Raw genomic sequence first — 12,715 nt, 5'->3', positions numbered from 1 at the left:
TTTATTTTACTAAAATTGAGAATTTATTATCGAAAATATTGTAAATGAAGATAAAAATTATTAGTTAAAATAGTACAATAAAACTCATAAATAGTATTAAAAAGTTTAGTAAGGCCTATAAATAGTAATAAAAATAAACTGAATAATAAAGTAATTTTAATTTTTTAAATCTGTTTGGGATCTGTTTATTTTATTGAAACTAATTTTTTTTTGCTGAAAATAGTAAAAGTTACTGAAATAATACAGTAAAACCCGTTAATAGTATCAATAGGTGCAATAAGGTCCATAAATAGTAGCAAAAATAAGTAAAATAATTTTAATTTTTTTCAAAAATGATATTAATTGTTATAGAACAGATGCGACAAGTTAAAATAATATTGTTGTTTGGGATGAACATGTGGTTATTACCCTCTGGTGAAGAGAAAGCGACCAAAGGTGGCGGAGAAGAGCCTAGCTTGAAGGTTTGGATGTAAAAAATATACAGTATATAACAAAAATAAGTTAAATAGTAAAATAAATTAATTTTTTAAATTAGGGACAAACACACACTTTTAGTTCATTTAGTACATATATTTAAACAATAATTTTTAAATTTAAAAAATTAAAAAAAATATATATGCGAGTAAAAAAAATATAAAATATATTTAATATTCTCTAAAAACCGAAAATTATTGTTTGAAACGACAAACCCCCCTTCATGTCAGCCCACTTCATCTCAATCCAAATGCATGCTAAGATTTTTACTGTACTTTGTCTGTGAGTCACTTAGGAAGTCAGGTCGTGTCAGGATAATCACGAGGGACCCTTTTGGGTTAAAATTGGAACATCCTTCTCGGTTTGTCTACTGCGATAATTTTAATTTGAGGTTGCTTCGTATGGGCCCAAGTTTACAAAAGGCCACTTCCCTTCTCATCACTTTCTAATCTAATCCAACTTAAATGAATAATAATTTTACTATTTAAACTCATTATTAAACAAATATAAATATACAATTTGATTTAATATTTCAGTTTTTAACTTTTAAGGTAGTTATCCCAAAAAAAGATTAAGAATAAATACTTTATTGACCAAGCAAAAATAGAGAATTGGGTTTGAGTCTATCTCTATCCAAAGATAGCATAATTTGAAATCATCGGATGGATATTAGTTCAGTTCAAAACAAAAAAGCAGTTCATTGAACTAAAAGATGAACAGTTATATTGCCTTTTTTATATGCAAAAAAAAAAAAAAGTTACATTTACAAAATATTTGGCTAAATTAAGAATATTCTCAATTATATTCTATCTCACCTAGATTCTAAATTTCTATAACTATCCTATTTTTTTCAATATAAACATTTTGCTCGAAAGATAAGTCTTGCTATAGCCTCAAGGTGATCTCGAGGAAGCTATTTGACATTGTTTAAATGGTGTGAGTACAAAAAATGCCTAAACTAACAAGGCTTTATTGAGGTGTAAAACATAAATTCGATGATTGTGATCAAAAAATGATATGTGAAAAACCATGTTAACCATGGCTAAATGCAAAATATAAATTTAAAAAAAAAAAAGTTAAAAGATTGAACAAATAAGACCTGTGCTAGCAATGACCCTTAAGTTAGTTGGCATCTCTTAGTCTCTCTTATAGAAAGATACAATGTTTAATCCCCATTTCCCCAATTGAATGTAGCAATAAAAAAGAAAAAAAAAACTTGCGGTACTTTAGATATTATATAACTACAAAGTGATAAATTGATTAAATTCAACACATTAAAAGAAAGATGAAAAATTGCTCTTGTTTGTTGAGTAGACGATAAGTTAAGCAATTAACCCAGCACCAAGTAAATTAGAGAAGAAAAAAAAAACTCAATTTTTTGAGCTAAAAATTGCAATTGGTGTATAACATCAATTTTACAATGTTCCACTTTTGACATAACTTTTATTTACTGAAAATTAATTACAATAAGTCAACAGAAGATTGTGAATTTATTTTGTCTCTCACTCTCACCAACTAAAGAGAAACTCAAGGCCTGTGATCCTCCTTGTCCATTTCCGTGTAATTGCTAGGAAATGGGCAATTCCGCACTCAGCTTGTGTCTTCGCTTTCACTCCAACACAGGAAGCTTCATTGCTTATTTATCTTCATGCAATCAGGCCCCAGTTTGTTGCTTGTTGGTAGGTAATTGTGTACTTTATTTGGCTACTGCGTTCTTGATATCCTATGCACACAGCGGGTCAAATACCATCCATATATTGCTAGGTCATGTTCTTATCTTCATAAAGATAGATCAACATTACAATACGCTCTATGGTTTGCAATTTATATTGGTTGGCAAACTATCATGACTAGAGTATAGTCTATACTCTATATATGTCTAATGCTTTAACTTGCAAATTATTGCCTAGAAGGCCGTAATATATTTTGCCTAGTTTTAGTTTAATCTTGAAGTAGTTTTTTGGCCGTTAGATATGAGAAGAAAATATATCATGTACTGGACATATGTATTTTTTTTCCTTAAAGATTGGATGTTTTACGTGATTATAAAAACCACATATTTTAATGAGGAAGATACGTGAAATAATAACTTTGATCCAGATGCAGATATTGATAAAGAATGGTTTCAAGGAAGAGATGATTAAAGATAGATATGTATAAAAGATATATGCCAAAAAAAAAATTGTGGGACCCACTTTTGTTTTGGTGTTTTCTTTTTTGCTGTCACACTTTCTTCAGGATACCAACTATTGAATTGCATGATGGCTTCGTCTTTTGCTCAGTTCCATTATGGCTATTGTCAGCAATGAATCAGAACGCGAAGACAACTGGCACTGAACCTTCACACATTTTGGACAACTGTAAAAAAGAAAGCCAACATTCACATATTTTGACTATAAAATATTTTGTCTACTTGTAAATTATTTGCCTATAAATAGGCCTTTTGTTTCCTTAGTTCAGCAGGAGTGAAAAGAGTTGAAAGACTTGAGAGACTTAGACTATGCAAACTATGAAAAATATGAAAATAACTACAAGACGAACACACTGACTGGACAATGGGGGTGTTAGAAGATCATGGAAGCTTATTAAGGGCATATATTACTAAAATACTATAGAAAATAACAGCAAAATATGGAATAAAACATAGAACAAGATACAACAAACTGAGAGATATTATTATATTGAACAAGTTTTTTACAGGATTGGAAGACATAAACTGGAAAATATTACACAAACTGGCTAATTCTCTAATTTTACAACTCTGGAATTTTTTCTAAGTCTCTCAAGTCTTTCAACTCTTTTCACCCATGCTGGACTAAGGAAACAAAAGGCCTATTTATGGGCAAATAATTTACAAGTAGACAAAATATTTTACAGTCAAGAGATGTGAATGCTGACTTTCTTTTTTACAGTTTTCCAAAATGTGCGAAGGTTCAGTGCCAGTTGTCTTTGTGTTCTGATTCATTGCTGACAATAGCCATAATAAAACTAAGCAAAGGACGAAGCCATCATGCAATTCAATAGTTGATATTTTGAAGAAAGTGTGATGACAAAAAAGAAAACACCAAAACAAAAGTGAGTCCCACATTTTTTTTAATAAGCTTCCATGATCTTCTTACACCCTATTATCCAGTCAGTGCATGTAAAAATCAATTAAATCGGTTGGGTTTCGTAATTTCAATGCCCATGAAAAGTCCAACACTGATGTAGTGATGGGAGCGACGAAGCCTAGAAAAAGCTCATGCTCAAGTCAAGTGTGCGAAGACACAATTCAATTTTGAGCACCGATCTGGTTCATTGATTGGCTGGGATATGAGGAATACACGATCAGTAACATTGAAACCCGGTACTATTTGCTTGACGATGAATAACCAAAAGATGAGAGAATTAGTAGGGACTTGTTAACAGCAACCGCCTTGATGTTGAGTCAAAGTCCCACACCGAAAGCAAAGAAAATAATGGGAGGTCGAGTGGGATATAAAAGCAAAGCTTAGGAAATATAAGAGGCATCTTTGCGCTTGGGGCAATGACGCAGCTAGTGAGGTTCTAACCGAGGCGCGTCTATTGCTGGTTGAAAACTATTTCCAAACCCCCTCTTAGGCCTGGGTTCAGCTCAGGCCTTCGAGAATTTCTGGAAGGGCTCCCTCCGGGGTAAAGCCCTAAAATTCCTAGTTTAATTTTTAGCATCCGAGAGTTCCTAATTGTGTGGGCTAGGTGTCTCGAGAAAACTGAGATTATTTTGATATAATTGAGATTTGACACTCCAATTTTGGACAGCGAACTCGTATTTGGTTGTAATAAAGCCTTTAAATGAACGTAAAACCAAAAAACATAGCCTTTACTTATGATATTCATTTTTTAAGAAGAGTGTGGCGCTAACATCGAAGGCCTTCATTTATGTTCCCATTTCTTAAATAAAAAATGAAAAGCGTTTGACCTATTAACGATTGAAATTTGAAGATGTCCTAGGATTTCAAAAGCAGTAGAGAAACCCAAAAGGAAATATACACATAAATTAATCACCTTTTTTAGGCCATTTTCGTTAACAAAAGTCCCCAAAATGTCGTGAATTAAGGATGTGTTCTCAGACACCTATACCTCTCATTGCTTCTTTTTGTACAGACTTTGTAAGAAACAACAGTTACAAGAGAAAACTTAATATACCAAATCAGGACCCAAAGGTTGTAATCAATGAGTGACAAGGATGTCTTCTATAAGCTGTACATGTGCTACAATACTACAAAAATACGTTGATCTAAGTGAGCTGACTAAATTCATTATATTCGAACCCGGAAACCCGTGCCAGCTCTGACAATTCTTGTTCGCCGCTCAAAATCTACAAAGAAATATCCATTTTGCTCAGAACAAAATGAAATTTAAGAGAGATCTAATTTTATGGCACACGAATCCTTGTATTCCAGTGTCTATTCAATAGAAAGAGCTTGGAATGCTGGGAACCTATAGCATCATTTGTTATTGAAAAATGACAACTAAAGGGAATTACTGCTGCTTTCTTCATTTTTGATAACAATTCTCGTGTTAAGGCCATATGAATTAATTACCAGAGGGCAAAAAAAGCCTTCCTTACCTGACCATTAATCACCCACATTGGGAAACCTTCAATTTTTGCATCTGTACATGCCTTTGCCATTTTTGTTCCTTTCCTATATCCATCAGGGAAGCACTCCACATAGTCCAACAGCTTCGCTGCCTCAAGCCCAAACATCTGTACAAAAGACACAGTAATATAAGTGGCATATCATAATTAAAATAGGAGGTCAGGATGATAAACTATTTCTATGAAATGAAAAGGCATGTTGAACTGACTGGGGGAAGACAATTTGGATACCTTTTCTGTAAACATTTTATTCCTAGTTTTTCCTTAAAATAATCATAAAACCCTAAATCTGCTAATCTGTCATTAATCTAAAATGAACTCCAATCAGCTACCCTTACTCAAATGGTGGTACCTGAGCTCAATGTAGTTCGCTCAAGCATGGAAAGCCATCTTGATGGAACAGTATCCAGCACCAAGGATGGTTGGTAGGAGAGGAAAAATGAATGTCATGATGGAATAAACATGCATCAATCACGCTGATGCTGTGCAAATCTAGGTACTCAACCAATGCAAATTTACAGACTCCAGAAAATTAGCTGCTTGGTTCTTAATTTTACAACATTACAACACCGCCAACCACCAAGCAAGCATTAATTCCTAAATTTGGGGTTGGCTATGATCCAGGGTCTACCACATGTACTATTTTCCGTTATTTTACGCCATCCAAAGTCATACTTGCTGTTACTTCCTTAATTACCATGTCATTTTTTTTTACTTATATTAATGGTATTTTTTGACTTCCTCTACTTTTTTTGTTCTCTCTACTTGAATAAACAATTTTACAACGTTACAATATGAAATTTGAAGAGATCATAATCAAGCAAGGATTTCAAAGATGCCCAGTGGATTGCATATATCCAAATGAAAGTTTCAACAAATTTTTAAGTAATATTTTTCTCAATAGCAGTTAATCTTGCATGTGCGGACTGCAAAGGTTCATGTAGCCACTATGAGGACTTGTCGAAACTATCAGCAATCCTTTTTGGACTCTTAAAACCAACACTAATCATCTACATTGCATGTCTTGAGAAATCCTTTCAAAATTTTGGAATACTTAATAGAGAGGCTGAAGGGGAAACCTTCCTATTTATAAACATTATCCTGCACCAAATTCTATGTTTCAACTTGAACAAAACCCCTTCCCGCCTCCAAAAAAAAATAAAAAACCTGTAAAGGTAAATCAAATGTACCTGTTTTTGTTCTAAACAATGTGAACACCAGAAAGCCCCATACATTTTAGCTCCCATGGTGTTCAGATGCTTTGCAAGAGAAACAGCAAAAGGACTTGAAGTTGTCGTGATCTCTGTTGTAAAGTATGGCAGGTCAATTTCAGCCAAGCTGTTGATATACACATGAAACAGAAAAAGAGAAAAAAGATTAAGATAAGTAATTCCTTGTGGAAAAAAAAAGGAGAAAAGAAAAAAAAGAAAAAAAAGAAAAAAAGAGGGACAAAGCATATTAATTCATTGAAATTAATAATAGTCAATTATCTGACCAAGTGAGTTAGATTTCTTGTAAGATCAATGTGGAGATTGAGGCCATAGGTTCAAGATCCACCAGTTGCCCATGTATCTTATCAAATATTAATTACCAAAAAAAAGTATTCACTCTAGATTTCTAACAACAAGACCTTTTAAAAAAATAAAATCATTGCTTTAACTAGAATTACACGTGTGCCTCATAAAATAAAGGTTAAAATATTCTTTAAGATTTTTGCCAGCATGTCAGATAAAAGGGCAAAAATAGAACCTTGAAGAAATTTTAGGAAACTTTTTTTTTCCCCTTGCAATATAATCTAGGCTGAGGTTCTATTTTCGTCCCTAAAATATGAATTTCATTAGAGACACTGACAAAAAAACTCAATGGAGATGGTTGGAAGGATGAAATGAGGAAAATTTTAAATTTTCAAATAGAACTTCTACATCTGTACCGAAGAAAAGCTTGATTATAATTAGTATAGTAATAGAACATGATTTTTGCAGCACAATCTCTGTTGAAATTAAAGGAAGAAGGGGGGGGGGGGGGGGGGGGGGAAGGGGGATCTTTCCATTTTGGAAATAGAAGTCTATCTAAAATTGCTACTAAATGAATGGACTTGCCCTGTGTCTAAATCAAAACTAGGCTTCTTGACATCTCATGCAGCGACAAGGTAAAGAAGAGGAGACAAACAAATAGAATTTGCCATTTCGCTAAATCTTTGCATAGCATTTCCTAATAACTACAACAAAAGCTCCATTACAGCTCCAATAGCGCTTAGTTGCAATGGTGTTTTATTAAGAGAGAAAGGAAAAATAAAATATGGAAACAGAAAAAAACAAAGCCAATAGAACATGCTCATGTAAGAAACAAAGAAGTGGTTATAATCTGTTAAAAAAAACCATCACCTTGAAGAAATAGGTTGAGAAGTACTGTAAGATGTGTTTAGCGTAACAAATACCAAGCTAGCTATACATAGCTGTAAACCAACCACTTTTTGTATCTCTTCCAACCCAAAATCCTACAAAACAAACCCCAGAAACATCTTATTATACATAAGAACCAATTACAGAAATTTCAGCAACCGAGAGATAGAAAAGAAAACAAAACAAGAGAGCTCACCCTTAAACTGATGAAAAATAAGCTGAACGACAACAAAGCTGACATTAGACAGTATGAGCATGATGCTCCTGAAAATCTTGTTCCTAGAATGTACAAAAAATATGCACTGGCAGCTGCCATGGAGGTAGTACTTCCAAGTATAATTAAACGACCCGTAGATTCATCCATTCCAAAGGGCAAGCTCTTTCTACTTAACTGTAGACCCAGTGATGCAACTAACCCGTATGCAACCATCCCTATAAGTGGAAGAGGAACACCTGGCAAATGCAAAAGCATTGAAATTGAAACCCTCTGTCAAACACATAACCTGCAATGTATTTCATATACCAATTTTCCAGTCAAATAAAACATTTCTTCCTTGTTCAAAATGAAATTGCTATGACTGGAAACTCACACACACACACACACACACACACACAAAAAAACTTGTTTATGTTAATTTATCTAGCAGACAAGCCAAGCTTTCATGAACAAGCTCGTAAATATAAGGCATGATTTCTATGCATGTATAGAAGATGCTTCAATAGACCTGAGATTAGACCGTGCAAGTTTGTAAATACGTCATAAGCTATCCAATTATTATTTATAAATTTACAAATAATATAAATAGTGAATTTTGTAGTACAAGGATGACGGATCTAATATTTATAAGTTCATAAAAGAAAGCAATTCTATCTTATTAACTCATATATTATGATTTTAACTATAATTTAGTTATTAAATGTCAGCATAAATTGCAAAAGATCAATTTTTTAAGTCCCACTAGAGCTTGTACGACAATTAAATGAACCAAGCTTGAATATATAATCTAGTTTAGTGATGAAGTCGAGCATTAAAACTTGCTTTTTTTTTTTTTTTTTTTCAAAAACTAATTTTTATCAAATTTCTATTACAAAGTACTTCTTAATTAAGAAAAAAAAAAAAATCAAAGTGTTTTATTGCACAATAATAATTAACTGAAACGGTTTAGAATGAATACCAAAAACGACGGCGTAATCACTGTTGAGAATGTCGCCGCAACTGCCACCTCCGATAGGGCAAAAGGCATCGGAATTGGTGAGCTTGAGGTACGTCAAGTACGTCGTCTCTACAAACCCTAACCCTCCGAGCCCCGCACACAATTTGTCAGTCCAATTGGTAGCAATCGCCGACGACGTCGTTTCAGGTTCGGATTCAGAATCTTGACCCGGTCCCGGAGATAAGCAATTCACGGAAAGCACTACTGGTCTCCGACTCGGACTCGGACCCGGACCGAGACACCAACCATTCTTGACAAAATCAATTCGGCCTTGGCTTTGCGAGAAATAATCGCAACGAGAGCGAGACACGAACGAAGAAGGAGACGAGAAGCTCACCAAGCTCGCCATTGTCAAGTTCCACACTTCTTCCAGTTCACGAAATCGCTAGCTTAGCTCGATCACTACTCACTATAGCTCAATCTCTCTCGCCGAAAAATGATGGGCCCAAGTTTAAAATTACAATGTAATTATAAGCCCATTGTTGGCCCAAGATTACTTGGGCTCAACCGTTTCAGGGAGACTGATCCAAATTTATAAATTGCGCTCTCTTTTGGATCAAAACGGCCCAAGTATTTCCTACCAATTATCAAGGTAGTGAATTTCGTACTGCATCCATCAATACGTATTGTATTTTCTTACTGATACTTGGATAACAAAGTTTATTTGGGGCATATTTATACTGCAATGAACTTCACTAGGCTGTGGACTCCAAGCTTTATAATCCCAAATGTCTTGTTGTACACGCTATGATTTTGAATACTAGAACAAACTTTTACACACTAATTAAATATTATATCAAATTTGCTACTCTAAAAACGATCACTGCTTAGAGTAGCAAATTTGAAGATTTTTTGATTTTTTCCCCATATAAAAATCTTCAAATAATCCTGAAAAAAATTTAATGAACACCTTTTCTATTCTCACTCATGTACCCCTAGGCCCTAGTGCTCCCAAAACCAGTTGTTTCTTCCTAAAATAGGTCAGAGCAAGGAGCTGTAAAGACAAGGAGAAAAAGAGAAAATCAAAACCTCTCTTCAATTTATTTTTACAGCTCCCTCTCCAAGCAGAGGCTGCAGCCATAAATTTGGTGACTCATTTAGCAGTTGAACGTAGTTTTGAGAATGCAGTGGTTAAGAGTGATGTCAAAGCTTGCATTGCAACTCTTAAAGGCCCTACTGATGCCGTGCCTTAGAGAATTTCAACCATATATGCTGATGCCTTTTTTTGGGCATCCCGACCAAATTAGATTTGCCAAGTTATACATGTATTACTCAAACAAAACTGACAAGTAATATTCTTCTATTAAATTTAACAAGTAAAAATTTGCCTCTTGTACACAATACATTTATACTCAAACAAAACCTGTGTTAACATACACAACTGGTAACATTTGTATAATTATACACAAATAACATATTTACATAATAAAACTGATCTTGCCAGACAAAAAGTTTCAACATTTCAGCACAATACAAAAAAAAAAAAAAAAAAAAAGTTGCAAAACCTCACACACTTCCTCAAAACAGTTGATTATCATACCCTATTTAGTAGTATTTAAAAAACCAAAAACCATGGAATTCTAACTAGTACTATGCATGAATACAACATTTAAACAATAAACAATATGTGGTCCTTCTCATTGTGTGATATTATTTGACTTACAAACACAAATGAGTCCACCATTACTGAGATGTGGTACTGATATGTATAGATTTATTCAAAAATAAACTTTTTTGACTTACGTAACACATATAATCACATAAAATAATCTGACACTTTATAATTTCAAAATAAAGAGGAAAAATATAAAATTGTATGCACTTGGGTTTTAAAAACAACATTAATGTTGGTTTTTTTTTGGATTCTCAAACACATGAACTAATCAATCAGAACCTTCCAAACCAATACAATTTGCACACACACACACACACACACACACACATATATTTTGAAAAAAAACACACTTAAATATTCCAAAATTGAACTGATTCAAACTCGGGTTTTCATATATTCACCATCTAAACCTAAAAAAACAATAAATTTGCAGCTTTTTTTTCCTTGTTAAAAAACCCAACACATTACAATTACAACGTTGGATGTTTCTCATACCATATAATTTCATAGTTTGAATCTAACATAGTTACAAACACAGGGGGGAAAAAAAAATCTTACATGGATCTAAATTGAGGTAAAATACCATAGGAAAAAGTGTAATACCTGAGATGGGAGGATGAAGGCGGGTCAGTGGTTGTGTGAGAGGAGGAGGGAGGCGGGTCAATGGTTGTCGCCGGCAGTTGCTGGGCTTGTGCTGTCACCGGCGGTTAGGGTTGTCCACGGGTCAGGCAGGGCGGAGGGCAGAGAAACCCGAAATCGACCACTGGAAAAATGGGTCGAGTTGGTTTCGGGTGAGGGTGAGGGTGAGCGTTGGTCGGGTCGGGTGGCTCGTCGGAATATAGAAAGCATCGAAATCTGAAAGAAAAAAAAAGTCTCACTGGAATCTGGAATTCCTGCCGGAATCTAGAAATACTTGCCGGAATTTGCATTTTCTCACCGGATTCTGCATTTTTTTAGCAAAAAATAGCTGAGATTTGGTTGGAACTCCTCGAATCTAAGCTTGGTCTCGTCGGATCTCCTCGAATCTAAGCTTGATATTGCTAGATCTCCTCAAATCGAAGCTCGATCTTACCAAATACAGTCGAGTTCTCGCCAGATCTCCTCGAATCTCCTCGAATCGAAGCTCGATCTTACCAAATCAGTGGAGTTCTTGCTAGATCTCCTCGAATTGAAGCTTGACCTTGCCAGAGTTGCGGGATTTGTACATAACATCGGTCGTGTTGGGTGGCTCGGGTTTTGGAGAGGAAAACCAGCCACTTGACCCGTCGACGTCGGGTCTTGGGTGCAGAAACCCGTCACCAACCCACAGGAGCATCAGTTTGGGCTGAAATCAGGTGGAGGTCGGGCGGTTTGGTTGGTCCGGCGGGTGTGGGTCGGGTCTAGACAGCCTTACTGGCGGTAGCTACGACTTGGGCTATTGCCCGCAGTGGCTAGGGCGTGAGATTTCAGGCGACGGCTAGGGCTTGGTTTCTTCCCTCTCTCCCCTTCTCTCTTGTTGTGGGTTTTTAGAATTGGTAGAAAATATTTTTTCTCATGTGTAAATTTAGTTTGTAATTTTTTAATTAAAAACATGCCACATCATTAAAAAAAATGCCAAGTTATTGTTTCGTTAATTACGTAAGTAACACCGTTAACAGAAGTTAATAAAATGACCAATAGAGTTCAGTTTTGAAACTTAATAAACTAATTGTGCTCGTTACAAACTTGAAGGACTAATTGTGTATATAAGGTAAACTTGATAGACCAATATTGTAATTTCGACTTTCTCTAAGGTAGGTGTCTTAAAACATTCACATGAGTATAATTATTTTAATATTTCAGTGAAACATTTGAAATAAACTTTGGAATAACCCAGGTACATTTGTATGTGGGCAAACTATAAAAAATTTCTACTCATTTATTTATGTACAACCATATAAAATTTTATTTTTCTTCTAAATATTTTTTAGCTAAAAGCTTTGCACCTTTAGATATTTGCCATGGAACAATCATAATTCAAATCCCCCGCTCAGCATCCAAACTAACACTAATAATTTTTTTGCCCAGTAAAAATCACTCATTCCCTCCCTCCCTCCATTATTTCAACATTTTTAAATCTCTCTCTAATACTCAATTCTTTTGCTGGTCACTCTCTCCAGCTGCTAAGCACAACCAAGTGAACCCCCACCACTTTGGGTATCTCCAAAAAGAATTAACAGAACCCCCTCTTAATTAACTTAATTGGATTTTCCTTGATTTTCAGCTCTTCGATTCTTCTTCGTCTCAATTGAATTTAAACTAAATGACGTTCGACTATTTGCAGTTTACGCTTTAAGTTTTGGGCGGAACTGTGGACATTCAATTGCCTGCAAGGTGTTTGACAAAATGCTTGACCATAACATTACTGTGACAT

At 34.7% G+C, this 12,715-nt stretch overlaps 1 protein-coding gene and 1 non-coding gene across 2 annotated transcripts; one reads left to right on the top strand and one right to left on the bottom strand.

Moving 5' to 3' along the window:
• Positions 1-3,982: 3,982 nt before the first annotated feature.
• On the top strand, positions 3,983-4,133 carry LOC142626583 (U4 spliceosomal RNA). Its single transcript, XR_012842572.1, has one exon. It is a non-coding gene; the product is annotated as a U4 spliceosomal RNA (small nuclear RNA).
• A 320-nt stretch (positions 4,134-4,453) lies between these two features.
• Positions 4,454-9,120, bottom strand: LOC142625589 (thiol-disulfide oxidoreductase LTO1). The gene is made up of 6 exons (XM_075799234.1): positions 8,670-9,120; positions 7,691-7,947; positions 7,477-7,589; positions 6,283-6,430; positions 5,063-5,200; positions 4,454-4,810 (listed from the first exon to the last, which is right to left on the bottom strand). Exons 1-6 carry the CDS (start codon positions 9,055-9,057, stop codon positions 4,730-4,732), a joined length of 1,125 nt encoding a protein of 374 aa, XP_075655349.1. The 5' UTR covers positions 9,058-9,120; the 3' UTR covers positions 4,454-4,729.
• Positions 9,121-12,715: the final 3,595 nt, after the last annotated feature.

This window comes from Castanea sativa, chromosome 2 (assembly GCF_040712315.1).
Source record: "Castanea sativa cultivar Marrone di Chiusa Pesio chromosome 2, ASM4071231v1".
Classification (NCBI taxonomy): domain Eukaryota; kingdom Viridiplantae; phylum Streptophyta; class Magnoliopsida; order Fagales; family Fagaceae; genus Castanea; species Castanea sativa.
The sequence above is the reverse complement of the archived record's forward strand: the minus strand, read 5'-3'. Positions and strand labels throughout refer to the sequence as shown.